Source organism: Zea mays, chromosome 5 (genome assembly GCF_902167145.1).
Source record: "Zea mays cultivar B73 chromosome 5, Zm-B73-REFERENCE-NAM-5.0, whole genome shotgun sequence".
Lineage (NCBI taxonomy): Eukaryota > Viridiplantae > Streptophyta > Magnoliopsida > Poales > Poaceae > Zea > Zea mays.
The window spans coordinates 64,529,480-64,552,669 of NC_050100.1; the positions used below are offsets into that span (position 1 = coordinate 64,529,480).

The 23,190-nt window shown below is 46.1% G+C and overlaps 1 protein-coding gene and 1 long non-coding RNA gene across 2 annotated transcripts; one reads left to right on the top strand and one right to left on the bottom strand.

Moving 5' to 3' along the window:
* The first annotated feature begins 6,880 nt into the window (after positions 1-6,880).
* On the top strand, positions 6,881-7,287 carry LOC109939491 (uncharacterized). Its single transcript, XR_002261954.1, has 3 exons — positions 6,881-6,903; positions 6,997-7,110; positions 7,202-7,287. It is a non-coding gene; the product is annotated as an uncharacterized lncRNA (long non-coding RNA).
* Positions 7,288-8,671: 1,384 nt separating this feature from the next.
* Positions 8,672-10,084, bottom strand: LOC100382818 (uncharacterized). Its single transcript, NM_001175518.1, is given in 4 exon segments — positions 8,672-9,331; positions 9,426-9,683; positions 9,780-9,919; positions 10,011-10,084. Coding segments are annotated over 3 exon segments (864 nt in total). The 5' UTR covers positions 9,912-9,919; positions 10,011-10,084; the 3' UTR covers positions 8,672-8,857.
* Positions 10,085-23,190: the final 13,106 nt, after the last annotated feature.

Here is a 23,190-nt window from a genome sequence, read left to right on the forward strand (position 1 = left end):
GTTAACTTATCTTCCGACGGTGGTCCAAGAGCCTCTCAGAAGTTAACTTAACTTCTGACGGCCTCTCGGAAGTTAACTTACTTCCGACGGCTGGCCCGGGGCCTCTCGGAAGTTACATATTCAGGCGTTGACCGGTCGGGGTAGGCCTTAACTTCCGACGGTTTTGCACAGGGCCTCTCGGAAGTTAGCATTTTTAGGCTAACGGTGCGCGCTCGTCTCTGTCAGTCTCCCATTTTCCAGCGTCCTCTCCGCCGTCTCTCCATTGTCATCCGCGCTCCATCGCCGCTCCACCGCCGCCTGCTCGTCGGAACGCGCCGCCGCGCTCCACTGCCGCCTGCTGCGCTCGCCTCGCGCGCCCGCCTGCTCGGCCGCGTGCCCGCCTGCTCGGCCTGCTCGGCAGCGCGCCCGCCTGCGCAGCCTGCTCCACCGCCGCCTGCTCGGTCGCGCGCCAGTCTGCTCGGCCGCCGGCGTGCCCGTCTGCTCGGCCGCCTCCCCGCCGCCGGCTGCTCAGCTGCCCCACATCCCGTCGTCTCCTGCTCGCCCGTCCGACTCCGCCAGCCGCCGCGGCACGCGTGGCAGCCGTTGCCGGTCCGCCCCGCCCGCTACTCGCCCGGCCCGGCTCCGCCAGTCACCGCCGTCGCTTCAGGTAACTACTTCCGAGTGTTTATATTATATTTTTTATATTAAATATGCTAACTTCCGAGAGTTAACTGTTTTTAAACTGTAGAAAGTTATGTTAATAGGGTTAATTAACTTAATAAGCTAGGTGGTGCATATAATTGAATTATGTTAGTCTCTTGTTTGTTGCGTGTTAGTAATATTTTTGCAAAATTGTCGTAGTGTTGTGAAACCTATGTGTTGCCTATTCCGGATAGACACGAGTCACATGATAGACATATGACTCATATTGGTCCGGAATTGTCCCTTTTTTGGAGAGCCTGTTAGTGGATGATAGAGCTATGAATTTATGACGATGACGGGTCCGAACGAGATTTTGGTGACATAACCCTGTTATTCTCTATTGCACCATTTATGGGCATGCAAATGGAGAACAACGGGGTTATGCTGCTGAAATTTCATTCAGACTCGTTGCTCGTCATAAATCGTTGCTCTATCGGTCACTCATGGGTGGGTTTAGGAACTATCTTTTCCTATAGATGTAGTGACACGATCGATATGTGTTTAGTACCAGAAAAAATTTATGAATCATGTGTTCTACTATTTTAGAATGAAATATGGTGGGTGAGGACCGTCGATGGATGTATGAAGGTTGGCGTATGAATGATCCCTCAACAGATTGGATAAGAAAGACAGAGGATTTTATTGATTGTGCTTTTTCATGTATCAAGAACCGGCACAGATGTGCGTTGTCCATGTAGTATGTGTCGGATTTGTAGATGTCAAGACAAGAGAACTCTGTCGGGACACCTTTGCAAATATGGCTACATGCCTAACTATGAAGTCTGGGTGTATCACGGCGAGGAGTTTCCCCGTGAAAATGCATCGGAAGCCCACAACAATGACGATGTGGACTACGATAGAATGGATGAGATGCTTGAAGATTTAAGGGGGGATCCTGATTTAGTGTTTCCACCAAATCCTGAGGAGGCGCCTCCTCCAGAGGTTAAAAAGTTCTTCGACCTCCTTAAGGCTACAGAAGAGCCTTTGCACGAACACACAACAATTTCAGTCCTCGCTTTCGTGACTCGACTTATGGCTATCAAGTCCAAGTTCGTGTTCTCGAACAATTGTTACAACGAGCTCTTGAACTTAATCAGCGAAGTGTTTCCACCAAATCACAAGATGTCGAAAGACGTGTATCAGTGCAGGAAACTGCTCTCTGGTCTAGGTATGAACTATCAGAAAATCGATGTCTGTCCAGATAATTGTATGTTGTTCTGGAAGGATCATGAGAATGATAGTAAGTGTCTAAAGTGTGGCAAGTCGAGATATGTAGAGGTTAAAAACGATGATGGTGAAATGGTCACATCAACTGTAGCCCAAAAGCAACTTCGTTATATGCCTCTTGCGCCTCGTGTTAAGCGTTTGTTTCTTTCGAGGAACACAGCTAGGCACATGAGATGGCATAAAGAACGTGAACGAGGGGACACTCATGTGATGACGCACCCGTCTGACAGTGATGCGTGGAAGGCTCTAGATGACTTTGATCCAGAATTTGCTAGTGAAGCGAGAAATATTCGAATTGGGTTGGCGACAGATGGTTTCACACCTTTCAATACGAACGCACCATCATATTCTTGTTGGCCTGTATTTGTTATTCCATACAACCTTCCACCTCATCTGTGCATGAAATATGATTACATGTTTCTTTCCCTAATTATTCCTGGTCCAGACCATCCTGGGAAAGGGCTGAATGTGATGATGCAACCCTTGATCGATGATCTCAAAAAGTTATGGAAAGGAGTCGAAGCATACGATTGCTACAAAAACGAGATATTCACACTTCGAGTTGCGTATTTGTGGTCCATTCATGATTTCATGGCATACAATTTATTTGCTGGATGGAGCTGCCATGGAACTCTGACATGTCCAATATGTGGCAAGGATACAGATTGTTTCCGCCTTGAGTTTGGAGGGAAGATCTGTTACTTTGACTACCACAGATGCTTCTTGCCCCAAAAACACCCGTATAGGTTCGAGGTTAACACCTTTAAGAAGGGCACTATCGTGACAAAGGGACCGCCCAGGCGTCTTAGCGGAATAGAGGTTGAGGCTATGCTTAATAATTTGAAAGAGAATGAAAGTGGTGATGGATACATATGTTTTGGAACCGAGCATAATTGGACACATAAATGTGGTTTATGGGAACTACCTTATGTTAAGGCATTGATTCTGATGCATAACATTGACGTCATGCATCAGGAACGTAATGTTGGTGAAAGCATTCTAAGTACTTGCATGAATCTAGGTGACAAAACAAAAGACAATATAAAGGCCAGAAAGGACTTAGCAAAACTTTGTAACCGACCAACCCAGGAACTCGACGAAAATGGAAAAAAGCCACGTGCTCAATTTGGTCTAAAAACTAAACAGAAGAAAGAAGTAATGGAATGGTTGAAAATTTTGAAATTCCCAGATGGTTATGCGGCCGGGTTTAGGAGAGTTGTGAACTTAAAGACAAATAAAATAAATGGATTGAAGAGTCATGATTATCATATAATGATGGAAAGGCTCCTCCCTATAATGTTCTGTGGGTACTTGAAAGTCAGTATCTGGCAGGCTTTAGCTGAGTTAAGCTACTTTTATAGGCAACTTTGTGCTAAAGAAATAAACAAAGATGTGATGGAGAAGTTGGAGACAGAAATTCCTATCCTTATATGCAAGTTGGAAAAAATATTCCCCCCAGGATTCTTCAATCCAATGCAACATCTACTTGTCCACCTTCCATATGAAGCTAAGGTTGGTGGTCCTGTGCAATACAGGTGGATCTACCATATTGAAAGGGCATTAAAGAATCTTAGTTCAATGGTTGGTAACAAAGGAAGAGTTGAAGGGTGTATAGCTGAAGAATTCAAATATAAAGAGGTAGCAGCCTTCACGAGTGTATACTTTGCAGACGAGCACAATATCAATGCCCCTACATTGAGGTATCATGATGACAAAGTAGGGACCCGCAGCAATCTCCAAATTTTTGAGATTGAGGGCAAGACTGTCGGAGCATCCACAGAATATCATCCTGAGCGCGAAGAAAAGTTGGACACTTTGCTCTATATGTATGAAAATATGGATGAAATGACTCAATATTTCAAGTAAGATGACTCCATATTTCAATTTGTTTACTTGTAGTAATCATGTTACACACCTCATTTGTTTACTTGTTGTAACAGAGAATTCCAATCGCATCTTAATGAGAAATTGTCCTCGAGGCAGTATGAAAACGCGCTTCGAGGAAGACATGGGAAGCCCAATTTCATTAATTGGTTTCGAAATTATGTAAATAACCTAACACTCTTGTTCTACTTTATATATTTTGTTTTAGAAATCTAATTTCACCATCTGATTGGCAGTGTGACAAAATTCCAAATTTAGACGAGGATTTGCTTCAGATGTCTTACGCAATCGTAAAAGTCAGAAGCTACGGTCGTTACGACATTAAGGGGTTTCGTTTTCGTTCGACCAAATTTGAATGTACTCGTTCATTTGCGGCGACAAAAAATAGTGGAGTTGTATGCAGGGCAGTCGATGATCGTGGAAGAGAGATGAATTATTATGGAGTTATTAATGACATACTCGAGTACGACTTCGCCGGGAGCAAAAATCTTAAGGTGGTGTTTTTCAAATGTGATTGGTTTGATCCCAATCAAGGGACTGTAGAAAACCAATTTGGCATGGTAGAAGTCAAACATGAGCTCAAAACAAGTGCATGTAGCAAATTTGTTCTTGCTCACCAAGTTGACCAGGTGTACTACATACTGTATCCATCTATAAAGCTGGAAGCCACATGGGTAGTGTACAAAGTGAATCCTCGTGAACAGTTACACACCAAGGGTGAATGGTTCGAGGCGGAAGTTGAAGAAATTTACCAAGAAGATGAACTTCCGACCAATTTTAATATAGATACTGAGGTTTTGCCAGAATCATTAGTGGGGGATCCTGAAGATGTAGTAAGTCCCAAAAAACGGAAACGGAAGTCAAAGAAGAAAACATCGAATCGAAGAAAACAATTTGATCCTGATTTTGAATACGACTAAAAAGTAATTATATATTTATTGTTCATTTCAATACATTATGTTCATTTCAATACATTATGTTCATTTACATTATGCTCATTTACTAATTTGATTTTGTTTTAATAACAGGATGTCTAAAAAGGTCAAGCAGCTCGCTAAGGGACTAGCGAGGAGAGCCTCCATTTTTGGGAGAAAAGAGGACTTAGTGTTCTAGGGCACTAGTTCAAGCTCAAGCAGGCGTAGAGCTTTGTTGGAGCATGTTCCAGAGTTGCAGGGTCAGGCAGTCGGCGTACATAGGAATGAGATAACCAATATATTTGTTTTGTAATGTAATATTTGTATGAGTTCGAATAACTAAATTATTAATTTTGATCTATAGGATGAGCCTGAAGATGAGGAAGAGACAGAGGAGTGGAGACAGGTGGAAGATGTTGAGGATGTCCAGGGTAGGGAGGTGGCGACAGGGTGGGGTGAATGGCCCAATGATGGAGGGTCGGGAGTTGGGGGAGCTAGTGGGTCAAGGGAAGGGGAAGCTGGTGTTTCAGAAGGAGGTTCTGGAAGCGGGGGAGTTGGAGGGTTGTTGGGGACTTGTTCTCAAATGCTATGAATTAAGAACAAGGCAACATAAAATGTTAAATATCAAAGCCCTTCGTCCTTCGAAGCATTATTTCCCTTCGGATATAATGGATTTCGGACGAAGGATATGAAGGCCATACCTTCATATTCATAATAAAAGACAAAAAAGATTTGTACACAAAACACGGAAAATAACATGATTACTTTGAACATTATTATTAATTTATTTCTATTTATTTTACTTATATAAACAACAACAAATTACAAATGTACCTTCGGCTTGAAGAAAAGTAAGGGTACAAGCGTGATGCTAATGCCAAGTCAGCGTGAACAGTACGGGAGTACTGTTCATCTATTTATAGGCACGGGACGCAGCCCGTGTGAAATTACATTAATGCCCTTTACTTTTATCAATAACTCTATAGTAATTCTTCGAGGTCTAATTTGGCTTTTCATCTTTAAGTCGGTTCCCCTTTTCTGCTGTCATGCCGAAGCTCTTCTGCACACAGCTTCATGATCATTTCATCCTTCGTCATGATTGTCTTCCATTTCAGTCAAGCTTCGTCTTGACCATGCTCTTGTATACCCGCAACCTGATTCCGAAGATACCTGCTCGCATACTTGGAAAACATTGTCAAATCATGTTTTTGAGGACCTTCGGAAGCCGAAGGCCCCCAACAAGGGTCTTCACGGGTCCGGAAGCCGCGGAAGACTAGTTGGGTCCCCCCTTCTAAAGAACCAGTTAACAAGGTTGAGATAATCCCGAGTGGAGATGGGTAAGAGCATCTTTGCTTTGTTCTTATGTCTTACACATTGAGGATAAACAATTATTTTTTGAATTTGACAATTGTGCTTGTGTTGTTAGGGCTTGGCTGGATAGTAGTTTCACCGGCAAAGATCATGTAAGGCAAGTAAATAAAGTGTTGGGCAATATCTGTCGTATGAGATGGCCTAGATTGGTGATTGAGGATGGTATTGAGGTCCCTGTCACAAGATGGGATCAATACGGCCTTGCGGTTAACGCGCAACATGGGAATGCGCAAGGTGCAGTTTGGCACGACTTCTGGGTATGTTTATCTATCTTCTTGCGAAGTTATCAGCTCAATGATTGATTCATATATGGATTCTTGACTATGTTTCTTTTTCAGAAATATTATAAGTTGCCTGATGGAGATACTCATACCGAGCATGCACACTCCGTGTTCCATAAGAACGCGGCAGATGTTGTTGCGGATATGATGTACTATGTTCGAATCCAGGTGATTAATCAAGCTATGTTGAGTAGTGAAGGACGACGTGCAACTAGTAAGAGCGAGGCGTCACAATATGGACTTTCTATGACTGAGCAAGATTTTCTTCACGTAATTGATGTTTTTGCTTATGTTGGAAAAAATGATGTTTTTTGCATATGATGTACTGTGTTCCTTGTATATGTTACAGTTACTTATAAATGAATTGTGTTTCCGTAGCATTCGATTCCATGGATAGCCGCCAATGATCCTGCTTGGCGTGCCTTATGCCGTTTTTGGGCTTCGGATAATTTCAAGGCAAGGTCTATACGACAAAGTTCCAATCGTGGAACCGAGTCGTATCACAAGTATGGAGGTGATGATACTTTCGTTTGGCAAAACGAATGGTAAGTACAGGAAGCTAGCAATGGTGTAGTTTTGTTGATTGTATATGACTTGATGTCATTTCTGATTATAATGTTTGTCAAATGTACGTACAGGAAGCTAGCAGTGGTGTAGTGCCCAGTGATGTTCAAATATACCTGAGGGGGCACAGAGGACCAGATCCTGCAAATCCAGATGTGTTGTGTAGCCAAAAGGCAACAGATCGTCTGGTGAGTGTTTTGAAATGCTTGGTAGATTTTGTTCATATGAATTTATGTATGTGCCCAGTGATGTAAGATTGCATTGTTCTTTTGTATGGAGGCTGCATATGCTGAGGCGATGTCTAGTCAGCACGGATCGGACTATGACTGGAGGACCGCACCTATTGATCCTCAGGCTATGTATGCAAGTGGTGGAAAACCCCATGGAAGGTGTGGACTATACATACCTTATCTTGTTTCATCGGTTTAAGTACAATAGATTATTTTTGAATCTGTCGTGATGTTACTTGTTTGAAGGTACTCGATTTTCGATAACGTCATCGACTCGAGCCATGTGACGGTTCAGAGGGGAGGTTCATCGAGGTCTGCTGCTCGTAGCTCATGTCGCTCTACTCAGGATAGTGCAGAAGTTGAGCGACTACGAGAAGAGCTTAGGCAACATCAGGAGCGGCAAAGGGTTCAGGAGGAATACTTGAGGCAACATGATGCTCAACAAGAATACTATGCTACTCAGTTTCAACAACAGCAAGCACTGATACAAGTAAGTTCAAAAAGATCATTCATTTTAAGTTATGTATTGATTTAAAACACTGACATTAATGTGTTCGGAAATTTGGTAGCAACTAGCACAAGCCCAAGGGATACAGGTTCCGATGGCCCCCCCACCTCCACCTCCCATACATTTTCCTTGGCCTTCACCTCCACCTACCGAACATCAGGTATGCAAATTTATCATAATTTACTTGTTACATTACGATGTAACTCCGTGAATGTCATTTGTATAGGTATATGAGACTCCTCCAGCTACCTTGTCGGCGCAGCAACAAGATGACGGGTTAGACTTTGTCAATACGCTCTTCGCGAGTGGAGGTAGCGAGCATCACTCTTCGCTATTTCTTGATGTTGATCGACAGTAGTGGGCTTCCATTCGATGTGTTTTGTGAGACTTCAAACTTGTGTCTTGTGAGACTTGTGAATTCTTATGTCGAGGTGGATTTGACTTGTGAGACTTGTGAATTCTTATGTTGTTATTATGTATGTGAGATGTTATATGTGATATGTTGTGTATTGTGGCTGTTAAATATATTTGTTATTATGTATTGTGGCTGTTATATGTGATACTTGTGAATTCTTATGTTGAATTACCAAAAATAAATTGTATATTTAGTGCTGGTCAATTTAACTTCCGAGAGGAATAGGGAACTCTCAGAAGTTAAGGGTTAACTTCCTGGACGATGTCAGAAGTTATTCCTGGACGATGTTAGCCCCGTGCTGGACGGCGTCAGCACTTAACTTCCGAGAGGGAAGCGCCCTCTTGGAAGTTAACCATTAACTTCCGAGAGGCGAACGACCCTCTCGGAAGTTTCCTTAACTTCCGAGAGCCCGTCGGAAGTTACCCTAACTTCCGACCAATTTGTTCCGACGAGCTAACTTCCGACAGTTTGTATAACTTCCGAGAGTTTTGCGCTAACTTTCTACGGTTTAGGCCCTAAGAAGTTAAGCATTTTGGTGTAGTGACGGGTCGAGCCGAATTGTGCCCATGCCGCCGCCAAATTGGACATCTATACATGCAGCAGCATGCATAAATAATTGAACAACTTGTACGTACATGGCTTGGCCTCGATCGAGCCACATGACATTCCTAAGAAATTAACAAGTTTCCATGTATAATGGCCAACGGTGCCCAATTTTTGTTTTGCTGTTTTCACAGGTATTCGTGGCTAATAAGTATTCGTGGACAGCCATACAGAAACCATTAACTGGCCTGGGCCAGCTTCATGAAGTTGATGGGCGTCGTGTACTTGGCCGGCCCGTCGTAGAACGCCCGGGCCGTGAGGTTGCACGCGCGCTGGGCCGGGTGGTAGCGGTCCCAGAATACGTGGCTGTCGTGGTCGCTGCACACGGTGGAGTTGGGCAGGCAGTCCGCCTCCGCCAGCAGCCGCCCGCTCCCGCAGCAGGCGCTGGCCACGTCGCTGTACCCGGACGCCTTCGGGTCCGCGAAGGCGTCCTGCGTCAGGCGGAAGGAGTTGGCCAGCGAGTAGGTCAGCCCCGGCAGCTTGTCGGCGAGGCCGGCGAGGAGCGGCCCCAGCGCGACGTCGAAGGCTTCAGCCAGCTTGTTGAGCCCCTCGGCGCACCCGCCGTCCGCGTCCAGCACCCGCACCACCGGCACGCACCCCACCAGCCCCACGTTGATGATGGCGAACTTCCTCGCGCCGATGGAGTGCAGATCCTGCACACCGCGCGCGCCCGCCCGGCCGTAGTACGCGCGTCGTATATATATGTATTTGCGATGGATTGGGTCGACATCGGAGGAACGTACGTACCGTGATGGCGGCCGAGTAGTTGGACAGCAGGTCGGTGAGGAACGCGGCGGCGTCGCTCTTCTGCTCCGCGGCCGACCTGCCCCGCAACAGCTCGGCGGCGGCGAACACGAACAGGTCGTTGTTGGCGATGCCCATGAGGATGACGGAGTCGGCCAGCAGCTTGCTCACCGCGGCGGCGCCCTTCTTGGCGACCATCTTCGCCTTGGTGCCGTTGAAGTAGCCCACCTGCGTCGACAACGGGATGCACTTGCCCTCGTTCTGCGTTGTTGCATGCATATGTGTGTATATATTATCCACGTCACCATACTTATACTATATATACGTATACGATCGATAGGACGACGACGGCCTTACAGTTGAGTCGAGGACGCCAGCGTCTGCGGAAGCGTAGCTGACACCAGTGGTGAGAGCAGTCTGCGCGAGCAGAGGGCTGGAGCCGTTGGGTGCAAGCGACAGATACGGCGGAGGGCTACTCTTCAACCCCATGCTCTTCGCTGTATATACGACGGCATGCAGTGCAGGTAATTAAAGGTGGTATATATCTGGTATAGCATGCAGCGACGACAGTCGCTACTACGTACGTACCGACGAAGTCAGCCGTGTTGTCGCCATTGCTGAACCTTCCGGTGGGATGGCCGCCGGGGAAGTCGACGCCGTAGTGGGGCTTGTTGGCCCTGGGGACGGCCGCCCCCGACAGGAAGTTGTTGTTCCCGACGTCCAGCGTCGAGTCGCCGAACACGAACATCACCGGCGCCTGCCGCTTGGCGCCGGCCGCGGCGGCAACTAGCATTGTTTGCGCGGATATCACGAGCCACAGAACGAGACGACGACGACGACGACCCTCCATGGCCATCTGCGTACTGATGGTTGACGGAAACGACAGCTCGTCGTATTTGCACAAAGGGATTCCCTATTTCTAGGCTTTAGATCCTATGCATGCGGAGAAGACATGTGATCGTACGTGTGAGTCCTATGCATGCGGCCATGCGATATGGTGGGGTCATGCGCGTGAGTAAGGAATACAAGTAACCTTCAACCCCCCCCCCCCCCCCCCCCCCTCAGTCTGGAATCTGGATGTTCTTCAATGTTCAAGCTAACTCTAAATTCTTTAACCCCCTTCGTAAATATGTTTCCATATATTGCGATGATGATGGAACATGGCAAACTTTGAGCTCACCAAGAGCCACTTTATCACGGACAAAATGCAAATCGATCTCAATATGTTGTTTACTTGTTTGGTCCTCTTATGCTGGATAAGATTAGTGGATAGGTATTGAGCACTAACATTATCACAAACTAGTCGGTTGCCCGTGCGTTGCGACGGCTTACAATAATACCCACGCGTAAACTATCCACTAAAAAAATTTCAAGATTTTTTATTGATTGTCTCCGCTCTTCATATAGTATTTTTTTTAATTTGGCTAACTGATGTTATTGTTTACTCCATACAATATGTCTTGGTACAACACGACCAATGAAGTGAGCGATTAGAAAAGTTCACAACAACTGACTGAACGAACAGGTATTATAAAATGACATAATTCCACCATACATAGACCAAATAAGAGAAAGTTTGTGAGTTCAAGTTTTTAAAATAAGTCACATGAACTCAAACTTATAAAAAAAGATAGATCAAAATATGGAGTGATTGCTAAAGTCAGACATCAATAAAAACTGGATGCACTCCATATAAATTATGCTACTTCGTAGCAATTACTAATGTTTAAAACCAACAAATAATCTTTTATTTTACTATTAGTGTGACAAATCATTGTTGCTCCATCCAATTCAGCAACCTCAAACACCATGGAGTCCATTGCGCCAATGTGGTCTCAGAAACGACCTAATGCTTGGAAGAGCCAAGAACGTCGTGCCGTGCTTGGGCTGTAGCCTCGGCCCGTAGTGCTGGCCCGGCCCAACACGATTATATTTTTTTATTTTACAAAAAACGTATATATATATATATATAATTTATATTCAATATTAAAAAATATTTGAGCATGATGTTCTACTGGTTAGGCAACTTCACCCAGTGTCTCCCGCCCTTCTTCCATCAGGGCATGGGTTCGAACCCCGTCTCTTGCACTGTTTTTTAACATTTTACGCTGATTTAATCCAACGGGCCGACGGGCTAATGGGCTGGCCCGGCACAGTCAGCAGGCCGGCATGATGTGCCTGGGCCAGAGTTGTGGCCCGCGGGTGTCTGGCCCGTGCTGGGTCGCCGTTTGGCCATCTATAGGCGTGCAGCGGATTAATTTGAAATAGCTGTGAGGGGTTATTTGTAAAAATATGACGCACGACGACCATTGAAACTGGTGCTTTAAATATAGTATAGACATGCTTATGGCCTGTTATTCAACGTTAGCATTTGGACTGGGACATGGTCGGTTGTCGTCGTTATCACGAGCAGGGGTGCGGGAGATATGTAGACCGTAGTGAACCATGCCACGAACATAGCAGAAGTTTCATTTGATCAGCTGAAGATGAGGATCTATAGGAACATGCATAAACAAGCAGGGGAAGATATGGGCCCCGGGCTACCGGGGCCATGGCCCGGGGCGCAAAAATTCTCTTATATATATATGTGTGTCTTTTTTCAACAAAAAATCTAGACCAAAATACATTTCAGCTTAAAAATGTGGCCCAAAAGACCTCCTACTTGCACTGATTGAGTCTGGCGCTGGCGGCCTCCCTCAGTCGCTCAAGTCACAAGAACATAGACTCTTTCAATTATTTCGCAAACCTGCGTGGCTGCGTTTTCTATGTTGCCAGCGGCACGGCCGCCTCCATTCAGTCCTCTATCGCTCTCCACACCTTTAGGCTCTACGAATTCGGCAAGAGCACAAGGCAGCAACCTCCGAGGCGGCCGGGCGGCCTCTGACTCAGGCATCCGCCACCATCAGTCCGGCCTCCACCTCCACCAGTTCGCCTCTATCGTCCATGTAGCAATGATGCGTGCGGCGTGCACTGGCGCCGCGCCACCACCCAAATCTACCCCTGCCATTACATCTTCTCCCAAACTATACAACTTTCTCAACTTGACTCCTTTTCTCTTATTCATAGGCGAGGGCGGACCGCCTCCCTAGCTAATGGGCAGCGACCACCTGAGCGGCAAGCGCTGTGTGCTGAGTGCTTCTCCTCTATTGTGAGTAATTGTTCCCGAATGTCTGATTCCTTTTCCCTATCTGCCACAGCTCCATTGGATTGTTTTAAATGTTACTACCCCTAAAGTGCGAAAAATTAAAAGTTCAATTGGATTGTTTTAAATCTTACTACCCCTAAAGTGTGAAAAATTAAAAGACGAGTAGTACATCGTTATATTTTTAAAGTGGCCCGGGGCGTTATTTTTACGGAGCTCCGCCACTGTAAACAAGCAAGCTTGTTGAAACGCATATGTGAGGTCTGGTCTTGTGAGGGTAAGACATTGAAGAGCAACTACAAGACTTTGATACTCTGTCAGATTGGTTAGCAGCAACTACCAGAAAGTTTTGGTTTTTGCACGTCAACTGGGGTGGAAGCACGATTCGAGAGCTCCAATTGCATATTGATCCTGAATGAGAAGGATGCACTACCGGAATCAGCTCCTTTGCCGTGTGTTCTAAACACACGGCAAAGGCTATTTTACACTCGGCAAAGAACGCTCGGCGAACTGTACATCGGCAATAGCTTCTTTGCCGAGTACTTTTTGTCGGGCACTCGGCAAAGACTTTGCCGAGTGCCATTTGGCACTCGGCAAAGAAAAGTCACCGTCACGGCGCCAAGTGACGGTGACGGATCCTTTGCCGAGTGCCTACGGCGACACTCGGCAAAGACTGGTCCAGTGGACCCCACAGCCAGTCCTTGTGCTGAGAGCCCTAGTAGGCACTCGGCAAAGGAGGTTTCTTTGCCGAGTGTCTGGTTGACTGGCACTCGGCAAAGAACCCTCCAGTGGGCCCCTTTGCCAGTATCTTTGCCGAGTGCCTTGGCAAAAGCACTCGGCAAAGATGTCTTTGCCGGTTCCCAGGTTTCCTTCTTTGCCGAGTGCCACTGTCAGCACTCGGCAAAGATGTCTTTACCGGTTCCCAGGTTTCCTTCTTTGCCGAGTGCCATGGTCATAGCACTCGGCAAAGCAACCCTTTGCCGAGTGTTACACTCGGCAAAGTGACCAGGATGTCCCTTTTTTATTTGCTTTTGTTGTTCCATCCAAACAAACAAAAGATATATATCATTCACATCACATTATATATCAAGCACATCACAGAATGAACACATTTATCATCCTCCGTCCTACGGGTGCTCCTCCTCCCCCTCCCCCTCCCCCTCCTCGTCCTCGTCCCACCGCCCACCATCTTTGTCCAACAACCTGCAATTAAGAGTAAACAATTAAGCACAGATAAAAAATATGTATTTAGAAACATATGCAAAATAAATGAAATATAGCATTACATCGATTAAAAATAATCTTCATATGTGTCCGGGTTAGCCGGATCATAAGTGTCATCATCACTATCAACCATTTCATAGTCGACATCATCTGAAGGCGCAATTTCATCATTGGCATTGCCTTCAAGTATTTCTAAGTCATTCTCATTTTGCACCTCATCATCCTCGTCATCAACAACCATTTCAATATCTACTTCCATTCCGATCGCTTCGGTTAAGTCTATCTCAAATTGCCCTTCGAGCCCATCTTCTTGGAAGAACTCTCCGTCATATGTGTCCGGGTCTAAGTTATAATCTTCATCGTTTGGAACAGGTAATTTAGCGTGCGGTGATACCTTATACACAACATCCCAACCCTTAAGATGTTGTTTCGTTTGGCACGCATATGGAAGATAATACACTTGTGTGGCCTGTTGGGCCACAATATAGACATCGTCTCCTGGTAAGGTGGAATCCTGTCGAATTTCGACTAGCCCAAGATTAGAATGTGTCCGTCTCGTAACTTCAGGGTCAAACCAATGACATTTGAATATCACTGGAGTAAGAGGTTTGGAACCATAAAAATTGAGTTCATATATATCTTCAATTCTTCCATAATACTCGACCTCGTCAAGCCCGGGTGTATAGACTCCAGAACACGTGGTTTTTCGATTGGGCCGGCTTTGGTCGTAGCTTGTTGTGCGAATACGGTATCCATTGACGTCATACCCAGAAAATTTCCTGACCCTATAGGCAAAGCCATTGGCTACTTGTCTCAACTCGGCACTCATAGACGGCTCTCTTTGGCCCTGCAAGTTCAAACACGCTAGATTGTTATATTATTCGCACGTAAGAGCAACTTCAAATGACAAACTAAGCACGTACCTTACGTTTAAACCAGGAAATAAAATCGGGCAATCCATTTCCCGCACCCTTTCGAAGAAGGGTATCATATTCCTGTGGAGTTGGGTCCCTTGATCGACGCCAGAATTCATGAAGAAATTGCTCCATGTATGGCGTCACCTCTTCAAGGTTGGTCAATACATATAGCATGATATGGCGCCACTCTTCATGTCTCAGGGTCTTGGTGGTCGAACCACTTGCGCTTCCGAGTTTCCCTCGAAAAATGCTGAGGTTCGATTCATTGTCGCCATCATTGTAACGAGGGGGTGGATTATGCACGCTCGGCAGTTTGTCACCATAGTAAGTTGTTGTGAAATTTGACACCTCCTCCAGTATGTATGCCTCTGCAATGGAAGCCTCGATTTTGCATTTATTTCTACATTTCTTTCGGATAGTCTTTAGACATCTCTCGATTGGATAGCACCAACGTCCCTGCACGGGCCCCCCCCATTCGTGCCTCATACGGGAGATGAATAATCAAATGCTGCATCGGATTGAAGAAGCCGGGTGGAAAGATCTTCTCCAGCTTACATAGTAACACGGGTGCCATCCTTTCCAAGTCTGCAATCATGGTCTGAGCTAACTCTTTTGCACAAAGCTGGCGGAAGAAATAGCTCAACTCTGCAAGCGCTAGCCAGACATGCTCAGGGACATAGCCTCGAACCATCGCCGGAAGAATTCGTTCAATCCATATGTGGAAGTCATGACTCTTCATCCCTAAGACTCGCAGAGTAGATAAGTTCACCCCCCTACTAAGGTTAGCTGCATACCCATCAGGGAACATTAACATCTTGATCCACTCTAGTACTTCCTTCCTCTGGGCCCTGCTCAGGACGAAATCGGCCTTAGGCCTTCTCCATGTCTTACCACCACTAGGCGGCTTCATCTCTTGGTTTGGTCTATCACATAACTCTGCCAGATCCACTCTTGCCTTTACGTTATCCTTTGACTTATCAGGAATCTCCATAATTGTTGCCCAAAGTGCCTCGGCGACATTCTTTTCAGTGTGCATCACGTCAATGTTGTGTGGAAGGAGCAGGTCATCATAATAGGGGAGCCGAGTCAATCCCGACTTATGTGTCCACATATGTTGCTCACCATATCCCACAAAACCACCTTCTGGGTTGGCCACGAGACCATCTATCTCTTCGCGAACTTCGGCACCAGTCATCATTGCAGGTGGGCGGTCTGTCACCACGACACCTTTCGTAAAGTTCTTGATGTCTAGTCGGAATGCATGGTCAGGAGGGAGAAATTGTCGATGTTTATCGAATGACGAATATTTGCCACCCTTCTTCAACCAAATGAACCTAAGAGCTTCCTTGCAAACTGGGCATGGGAACTTACCGTGAACACACCAGGCGCAAAATAGCCCGTACGCCGGAAAGTCATGCATGGAGTACTGGTACCAAACATGCATTTTGAAGTTTGTCTTCGTAGCTCGGTCGTACGTCCATACCCCTTCCTCCCAAGCACAGACCAATTCATCAATCAAAGGCTCCATGTACACGCCCATTTTATTCCCCGGGTGTCCAGGAATTATCAACGACACGAATATGTTCTGTCTTTGAAAGCATACGCCGGGGGGGAGATTGATGGGGATAACGAACACAGGCCAACATGTGTATGGGGCAGCGGTCATTCCATAGGGATTGAACCCATCTGTGGCCAGCGCAACACGAACATTACGAGCCTCTTTAGCTTTCTCATGGTGAATGACATCAAAGTGGGTCCATGCTTCACCATCGGATGCGTGAACCATCTTGTCAGGATTGTATCGTTTGCCTTTTTTGTGCCATGTCATCTGTTTCGCGGATTCCTCTGTCATGTATAGACGCTGGATCCTCGGTATGAACGGAAGGTGGCGTAGGATTGTCACGGGGATGTCGAGCTGCCTCTTCTGTCCATCACCAGAGTCTACCTCCATGAACCTAGACGATTTACACTTCGGACAGTACTTTGCCTCAGTGTGTTCTTTCCTAAATAGGACGCAGCCCTTCGGACAAGCATGTATCTGCTCATACATCATCTTGAGTGCACGAAGGAGTTTCTGTGCCTCGTACATGCTCTTTGGGAGAACGTGATCCTCCGGAAGCAGGCTGCCAATAACTGTCAACAAACCATCGAAGGCGTCTCGACTCATGCTATACTGCGACTTGAACGCCATTATACGCCCAATGGCATCCAGTTGAGAAACCTTTGTCTTGCCGTGAAGGGGTTTCTGTGCCGCGTCAAACATGTCGTAGAATGCCTTTGCGGTCGCCTCTGGCTCGTCCTCCGTACATCCTTCGGCGAACTGTGCCTCGTGATAGTCGTTCAACATGTCCGCTACCCCGGCATCAGCATCGTAATCCTCGATGCGTTGTCTCACCACCTCCTTTCTCGTGCGATGCGCTTCACCATGGAAGATCCACCGAGTATAGTCCGGCGTAAATCCATTCTTCCAAATATGTTCTACCATGGCCTTCTTTGGTTTTCTTTTCCAGTTGTCACATTTGCTGCACGGACAAGGGACTAGGCTAGCTCCTTTAGCAGCTTCGCCATATGCCCGTTCCACGAAAGCATCGGTCTTCCTAATCCATTCTGGGGTGACATCATTACGTCGAACGCGGCCCGTGTACATCCACTCACGGTCCTCCATCCTCTAACATATATAACCGAGTATAGTTTAATATAGACATGTAATGCATGTACACTACGTTCCTACCTTCTAATAGGTGATGATAGGTCCTAATCCCACCCGCGGTTGCGTAGATGGAGTTAGTTTCCATGCTCTACTCCGATCCGAGATAAAATTTCGGCAGCACCTACCCGCTGTTCTCCGGATACACGTCCTGACAGGGAGAGTGTACTGTCCGGAGAACAACAGGGAGGTGACGCCGAAACTCTATCTCGGACCGGAGTAGAGCATGGAAACTAACACCATCTACACAACCGCAGGCTATCCAAAAAACGTGGACAATTCGAAACTGATACATTTGTAGATATGCAAAGATCTGCATATCTACACCGTATCTCTTTCGAACGGGAGACGCCTAACAGGGTTACGTGATCTACGACCATGATGCGGATGTAGAGGTTATACCTAGGGTGGCGGTGGAGTCAGGCTAGTGGGGCTGTGGCGGGTCGGTGCAGTGGCGACGCGAGGCAGACCCGCAGCGGCTAGGAAGACCTCTGCAAAAAAAATAAACAAGTATGTCAACAAAAAAATTCGGCAGCACCTCCCCTGCACGGGGAGGTTTCCAAAACCTGCAAATAAAAGTAACAGCACGATGGCTGACATTCACACATATATCAACGGCACGATGGCCGACAATCACATTTAATCGACATCCATATCCACCATCACACAATCATATCTAATCGGCATACAACTAAAACTAGGACCCCTACACAATCATATCTATCGCCACACAAACATTATATAGAAACTTTCTACGTACTGCGCTACTGTGCTACTATCGCTTTTATTGTGAAGTGGAACTACTTATGTATATCAACAAATGTGAATTAGTGCATATATATTCTCTATTGCCTAGCTCAAAGGAACGGGCATACAATCTAGCTAGTATAGTATAGTATTACTACATACTTACCTGCTGCTGGAGCGCAAAGATGTGTGCGACGCAGACGGCGGCGAGCGGGCAGACGACGCGGCGCGGACGGCGGCGAGCGGGCAGACTGCGCGGCGCGGCGCGGGCGGACGGCGGGCGCGACGGCGGGTGGCTCGAGCGGCGCGACGGCGGGCGGCTCGAGCGGCGCGACGGCGGGCTCGACGGCGGGTGGCGGCGCGACGGCGGGCTCGACGGCGGGCTCGACGGCGGGCGGCTCTAGCGGCGCGACGGCGGGCGACGGCGGGCGACGACGGGTGGCGGCAGAGAGAAAGTGAGAGTGAGAGAGAGACAGGGAGTGGGGGCGCTGTAACGCTATTAAAACGTTCTTTGCCGAGTGCCCGCGATCCGGCACTCGGCAAAGATTTTTTAAAAATTAAAAAATAAACTTTGCCGAGTGCTGGATCTCGGGCACTCGGCAAAGTCGCCTTTGCCGAGTGCTGGATCTCGGGCACTCGGCAAAGTCACCTTTGCCGAGTGCTAGCTGTAGAGCACTCGACAAAGATGTGTTGTACAGACTTTGCCGAGTGCCCAAGGACAGGCACTCGGCAAAGTTGTCTTTGCCGAGTGCTAACTGGACAGCACTCGGCAAAGTATTTTTTATTTTTTTTATTTTTGGCACCCAAACTTTTTGTGGTGTGTTCCTACACTATGTAGACCTACATGTATCATTTGTGGACAATTTTAACAGAGTTTTCAATCGTTAGTAGATTTAGTTCGTTTATTTGAATTTCTTCGGAAAATTTAGATTTGAACTGTAGGTCACTCGAAACTTGGAAAACCGTGCATGCAAAAATGATATTCATGTTACTTAGCATAAGTTACGACCGATTCCAGGAGCGGACCGGAAAATTCGAGCAACATACTCACTAAACATGGCCGTGAACTTGTCATACACATGTTTAAAAATTGTATAAAACACAAACAAAGTCAGAAAATCCTGAAACTTGTCCACGTGTCATGATATCATATGTACAGGCTGCGATAAAAATTTTAGAATGTTTGGAGAAAGTTGTGGGACACTATGTGTAGAAACCTAGGAGAACTACATTGAAACTCTATGATTTCATGTGTAGTTCTCCTAGGTTTCTACACATAGTGTCCCACAACTTTCTCCAAACATTCTAAAATTTTTATCGCAGCCTGTACATATGATATCATGACACGTGGACAAGTTTCAGGATTTTTTGACTTTGTTTGTGTTTTATACAATTTTTAAACATGTGTATGGCAAGTTCACGGCCATGTTTAGTGAGCATGTTGCTCGAATTTTCCGGTCCGCTCCTGGAATCGGTCGTAACTTATGCTAAGTAACATGAATATCATTTTTGCATGCACGGTTTTCCAAGTTTCGAGTGACCTACAGTTCAAATCTAAATTTTCCGAAGAAATTCAAATAAACGAACTAAATCTACTAACGATTGAAAACTCTGTTAAAATTGTCCACAAATGATACATGTAGGTCTACATAGTGTAGGAACATACCACAAAAAGTTTGAGAGGCAAAATAAAAAAATAAAAATATACTTTGCCGAGTGTCCAGAGATGACACTCGGCAAAGTATGCTTTGCCGAGTGCCTACTATGTGGCACTCGGTATAGAACCTCTTTGCCGAGAGCCAACGGCTGACACTCGGCAAAGACTAACGGCCGTCAGCTTTGGGACGGCCGCTGACGGCCGTTTGCCGAGAGCCCCCTTTGCCGAGTGTTTGACACTCGGCAAAGTTGTCTTTGCCGAGTGTCGTTCTGTGCCGAGTGTTCAGCGCTCGGCAAAGCACGGTTTGCCGAGTGCCTAACTTTACCGAGTGCGGCACTCGGCAAATCTTTCTTTGCCGAGTGCCCGACAAAAGGCACTCGGCAAAGAAGCCAACACTCGGCAAAGCCTCGGATTCCGGTAGTGATGTCGTTAGGGGTGGAAGTGACCGAGACCTCGGTCGAGGAAATGTAGAAGGGGGACCAAGGTAAGTCATAGAGAATTCACGATAGAGGCAAGTGATAAGATGTAACAACAACGATATTGCAAACGAGTAGCAAGGATGTTAATCATCCACATAAAGAATGAAGGTAGGCTCTGTCAGTTGTGGAGTGAAAAGGATGGGTACGGATGAGTCGGCTCTCGATGGAATGGACACAAGTAGACCTAAAAGTTTGGGCCGGGCTATTTTGGGCCGCCCAGGCACGGTCCAAGAAAACAGGCTTAAAGCACGGTCTGACACAAAATATATTGGGCCGTGCCAGCACGGCACGAATACAGTGCTGGGCTTGGCTTTGATTTTCAGCCCATCGTGCCGCTCGACCCAACATGAATGACTGGACCGTGCTCTGGCCGGCCCGACAGCGAAAAGGCCGATAAAAATGTGATAGCAGAATTATATTAGGCTTCATTATATATATATAGTTTATATATTAGGAGCCCTGGGCTTCCAATAACTAGAGGAAGCCCAGGTCGGACGGTGCAATCCGGTCGAGCCGGACCACATCCGGACGTCTATAAACAGGACCTAGAGTGCTAGGGTTCAGTTTTTTACGCTCCACCCCGATTCATTAGCGACGCCGCGTGCGATGACGGTGGTTGCCCCAGAGTGTGCGCGGTGGTGGACCCCCAGCCGGTGGCCGCAACTCCATGACCTCGACGCGCGGTGGCGGAGGTTCCTCGATCCGGAGTAGTGGCGGCGGTTCCCAGGTCTGTGGCGGCGGCTCCCCGATCCAGAGGGCGAGCGACAGTGGGGCCCTTGTGCGGGCAAGCGGCGGCGTCCCAGAGGTCCCGAGGAGGCGGCACTTCCAAGGCCGGCGAGCAAGCGACGCCCGTCGACGTGCGAGTAGCTACGGTGACGCATGAGGCGTGATGTTCAAGCGAGCGGCGTCACGGAAGGCCCGAGATACGCGCAGCGATGATCGCGTGTGACATTCTCCGATCCGGCGCAGTTTCCTTTTCGATTATTGTGTTTTATGCCTACCACATGTATTATTTACGCCAAAAATTGTACGATTTTATGCTTAAACATGGAGTTCGTATAACAGTTTACTGCATGCACATTGAAAAGGCAATTCCTTGATTTATGTTGTTCATAATTTACGCGCATGCAATGGAAACTCCCACGATTTTTGCCATAATTTTTGGATCTGTATAAAAATAGAAACCGCATGCATGCGGCTGCCATGTTTTCGGATCTGTCATAAAAATAGGATAGTAATAACAACCTACTAGAGCTATCAACCTCTCACATTGACTCGGTATTTACGCTTATAATTGAGGGATTTTATGCTCAAAACTTAAGGTTTTTACGCTCCACCGGAGATGCGTCCACCAGTGAACAACATGCCAGATTTTTTATGCAGTGTAACGAATTGCATAAATACCTACACCGTGTAGTATAATTTGTATCAGTATATATCATAAACTAGTTCTAATGTGTTTAGCTGCATGACTGTTGGAGGGATCCTATATTTACGAAGAAAATAAAACATTAAATACGATTTTTTGTTTCTATGCATGCAATTCATTTCCTTTCATTGCATATTCTTTTCATCATAAATTCGTATGCATGCAGTTGGTAACAGATTTTTACGCAGTATACCGAATTGCATAATTATCTACACAGTGTTGCATATTTAGTATCAGTATATATCATAAAATGGTCATTACGAGTCTAGCTGCATGGCTGTTACAGCGATCCTAAATTTATGGAGAAAATAAAGCATTTAAAATAGAAACCGCCACACATATCTTTTCTAAATTTACGCGCATGCAAGGGAACGTGTTTGACTCATGCATGCATTTTGCCATAATTTTTGGATCTGTATAACCGCATGCATGCGACTGCCATGTTTTTCGAATCTGCCACAAAAATAGGATCGTAATAACAACCTACTAGAGCTATCAACCTCTCATATTGGCTCGGTATTTACGCTTATAATTGAAGAATTTTATGCTCAAAACTTAAGGTTATTACGCTCCAACCCGGAGATGCGTCTACCAGTGAACAACATGCCAGATTTTTTACGTAGTGTAACGAATTGCATAAATAGCTACATCATGTAGTATAATTTGTATCAATATATATCATAAACTAAATCTAATGTGTTTAGCTGCATGGCTGTTGGAGGTATCTTATATTTATGAAGAAAATAAAACATTAAATACGATTTTTTGTTTCTATGCGTGCAATTCATTTCCTTTCATTGCACATTTATTTTTATCATAAATTCGTGTGCATGCAGCTGGTAACAGATTTTTACGCAGTATACCGAATTGCATAATTATCTACACAGGGTAGCATATTTAGTAGCAGTATATATCATAAAATGGTCCTTACGAGTCTAGTTGCATGGCTGTTGCAGCGATCCTAAATTTATGGAGGAAATAAAGCATTTAAAAATAGAAACCGTCACACATATCTTTCCTAAATTTATGCGCATGCAAGGGGACGTGTTTGACTCATGCATGCATTCCTTTTTTGCGCGCACAGACGTGGGCGCGGGTGGTGCAACCGACAGGCTGGTCCAGTCGATGCGCTGGGTTGAACCAGGTTGCAGGGATGATCGACCTGGGCTTCCTTTAACTATTGGAAGCACAGGGCTCCCGTTATACCCGCCCTATATATATATATATATTGTTCTCTTCAAAATGGCTTGCTTGGTTGTGGGCCGTGTCTGGGCCAGATTGACCCAAGACAAGCACGACGTGCTTTAGTGCCATGTCGGGCTTAGATTTTAAGTGTTTGGTCCAGCAAGGCCTAGCTCAAAAATATTAAGGGTCATATCGGCCCATAGACTTAAGGCCCAAGGCACGATGGGCTCATGCCGTGCCGGCCCGACCCAAGTTTTAGGTCTAGACACAAGGGACTTGAT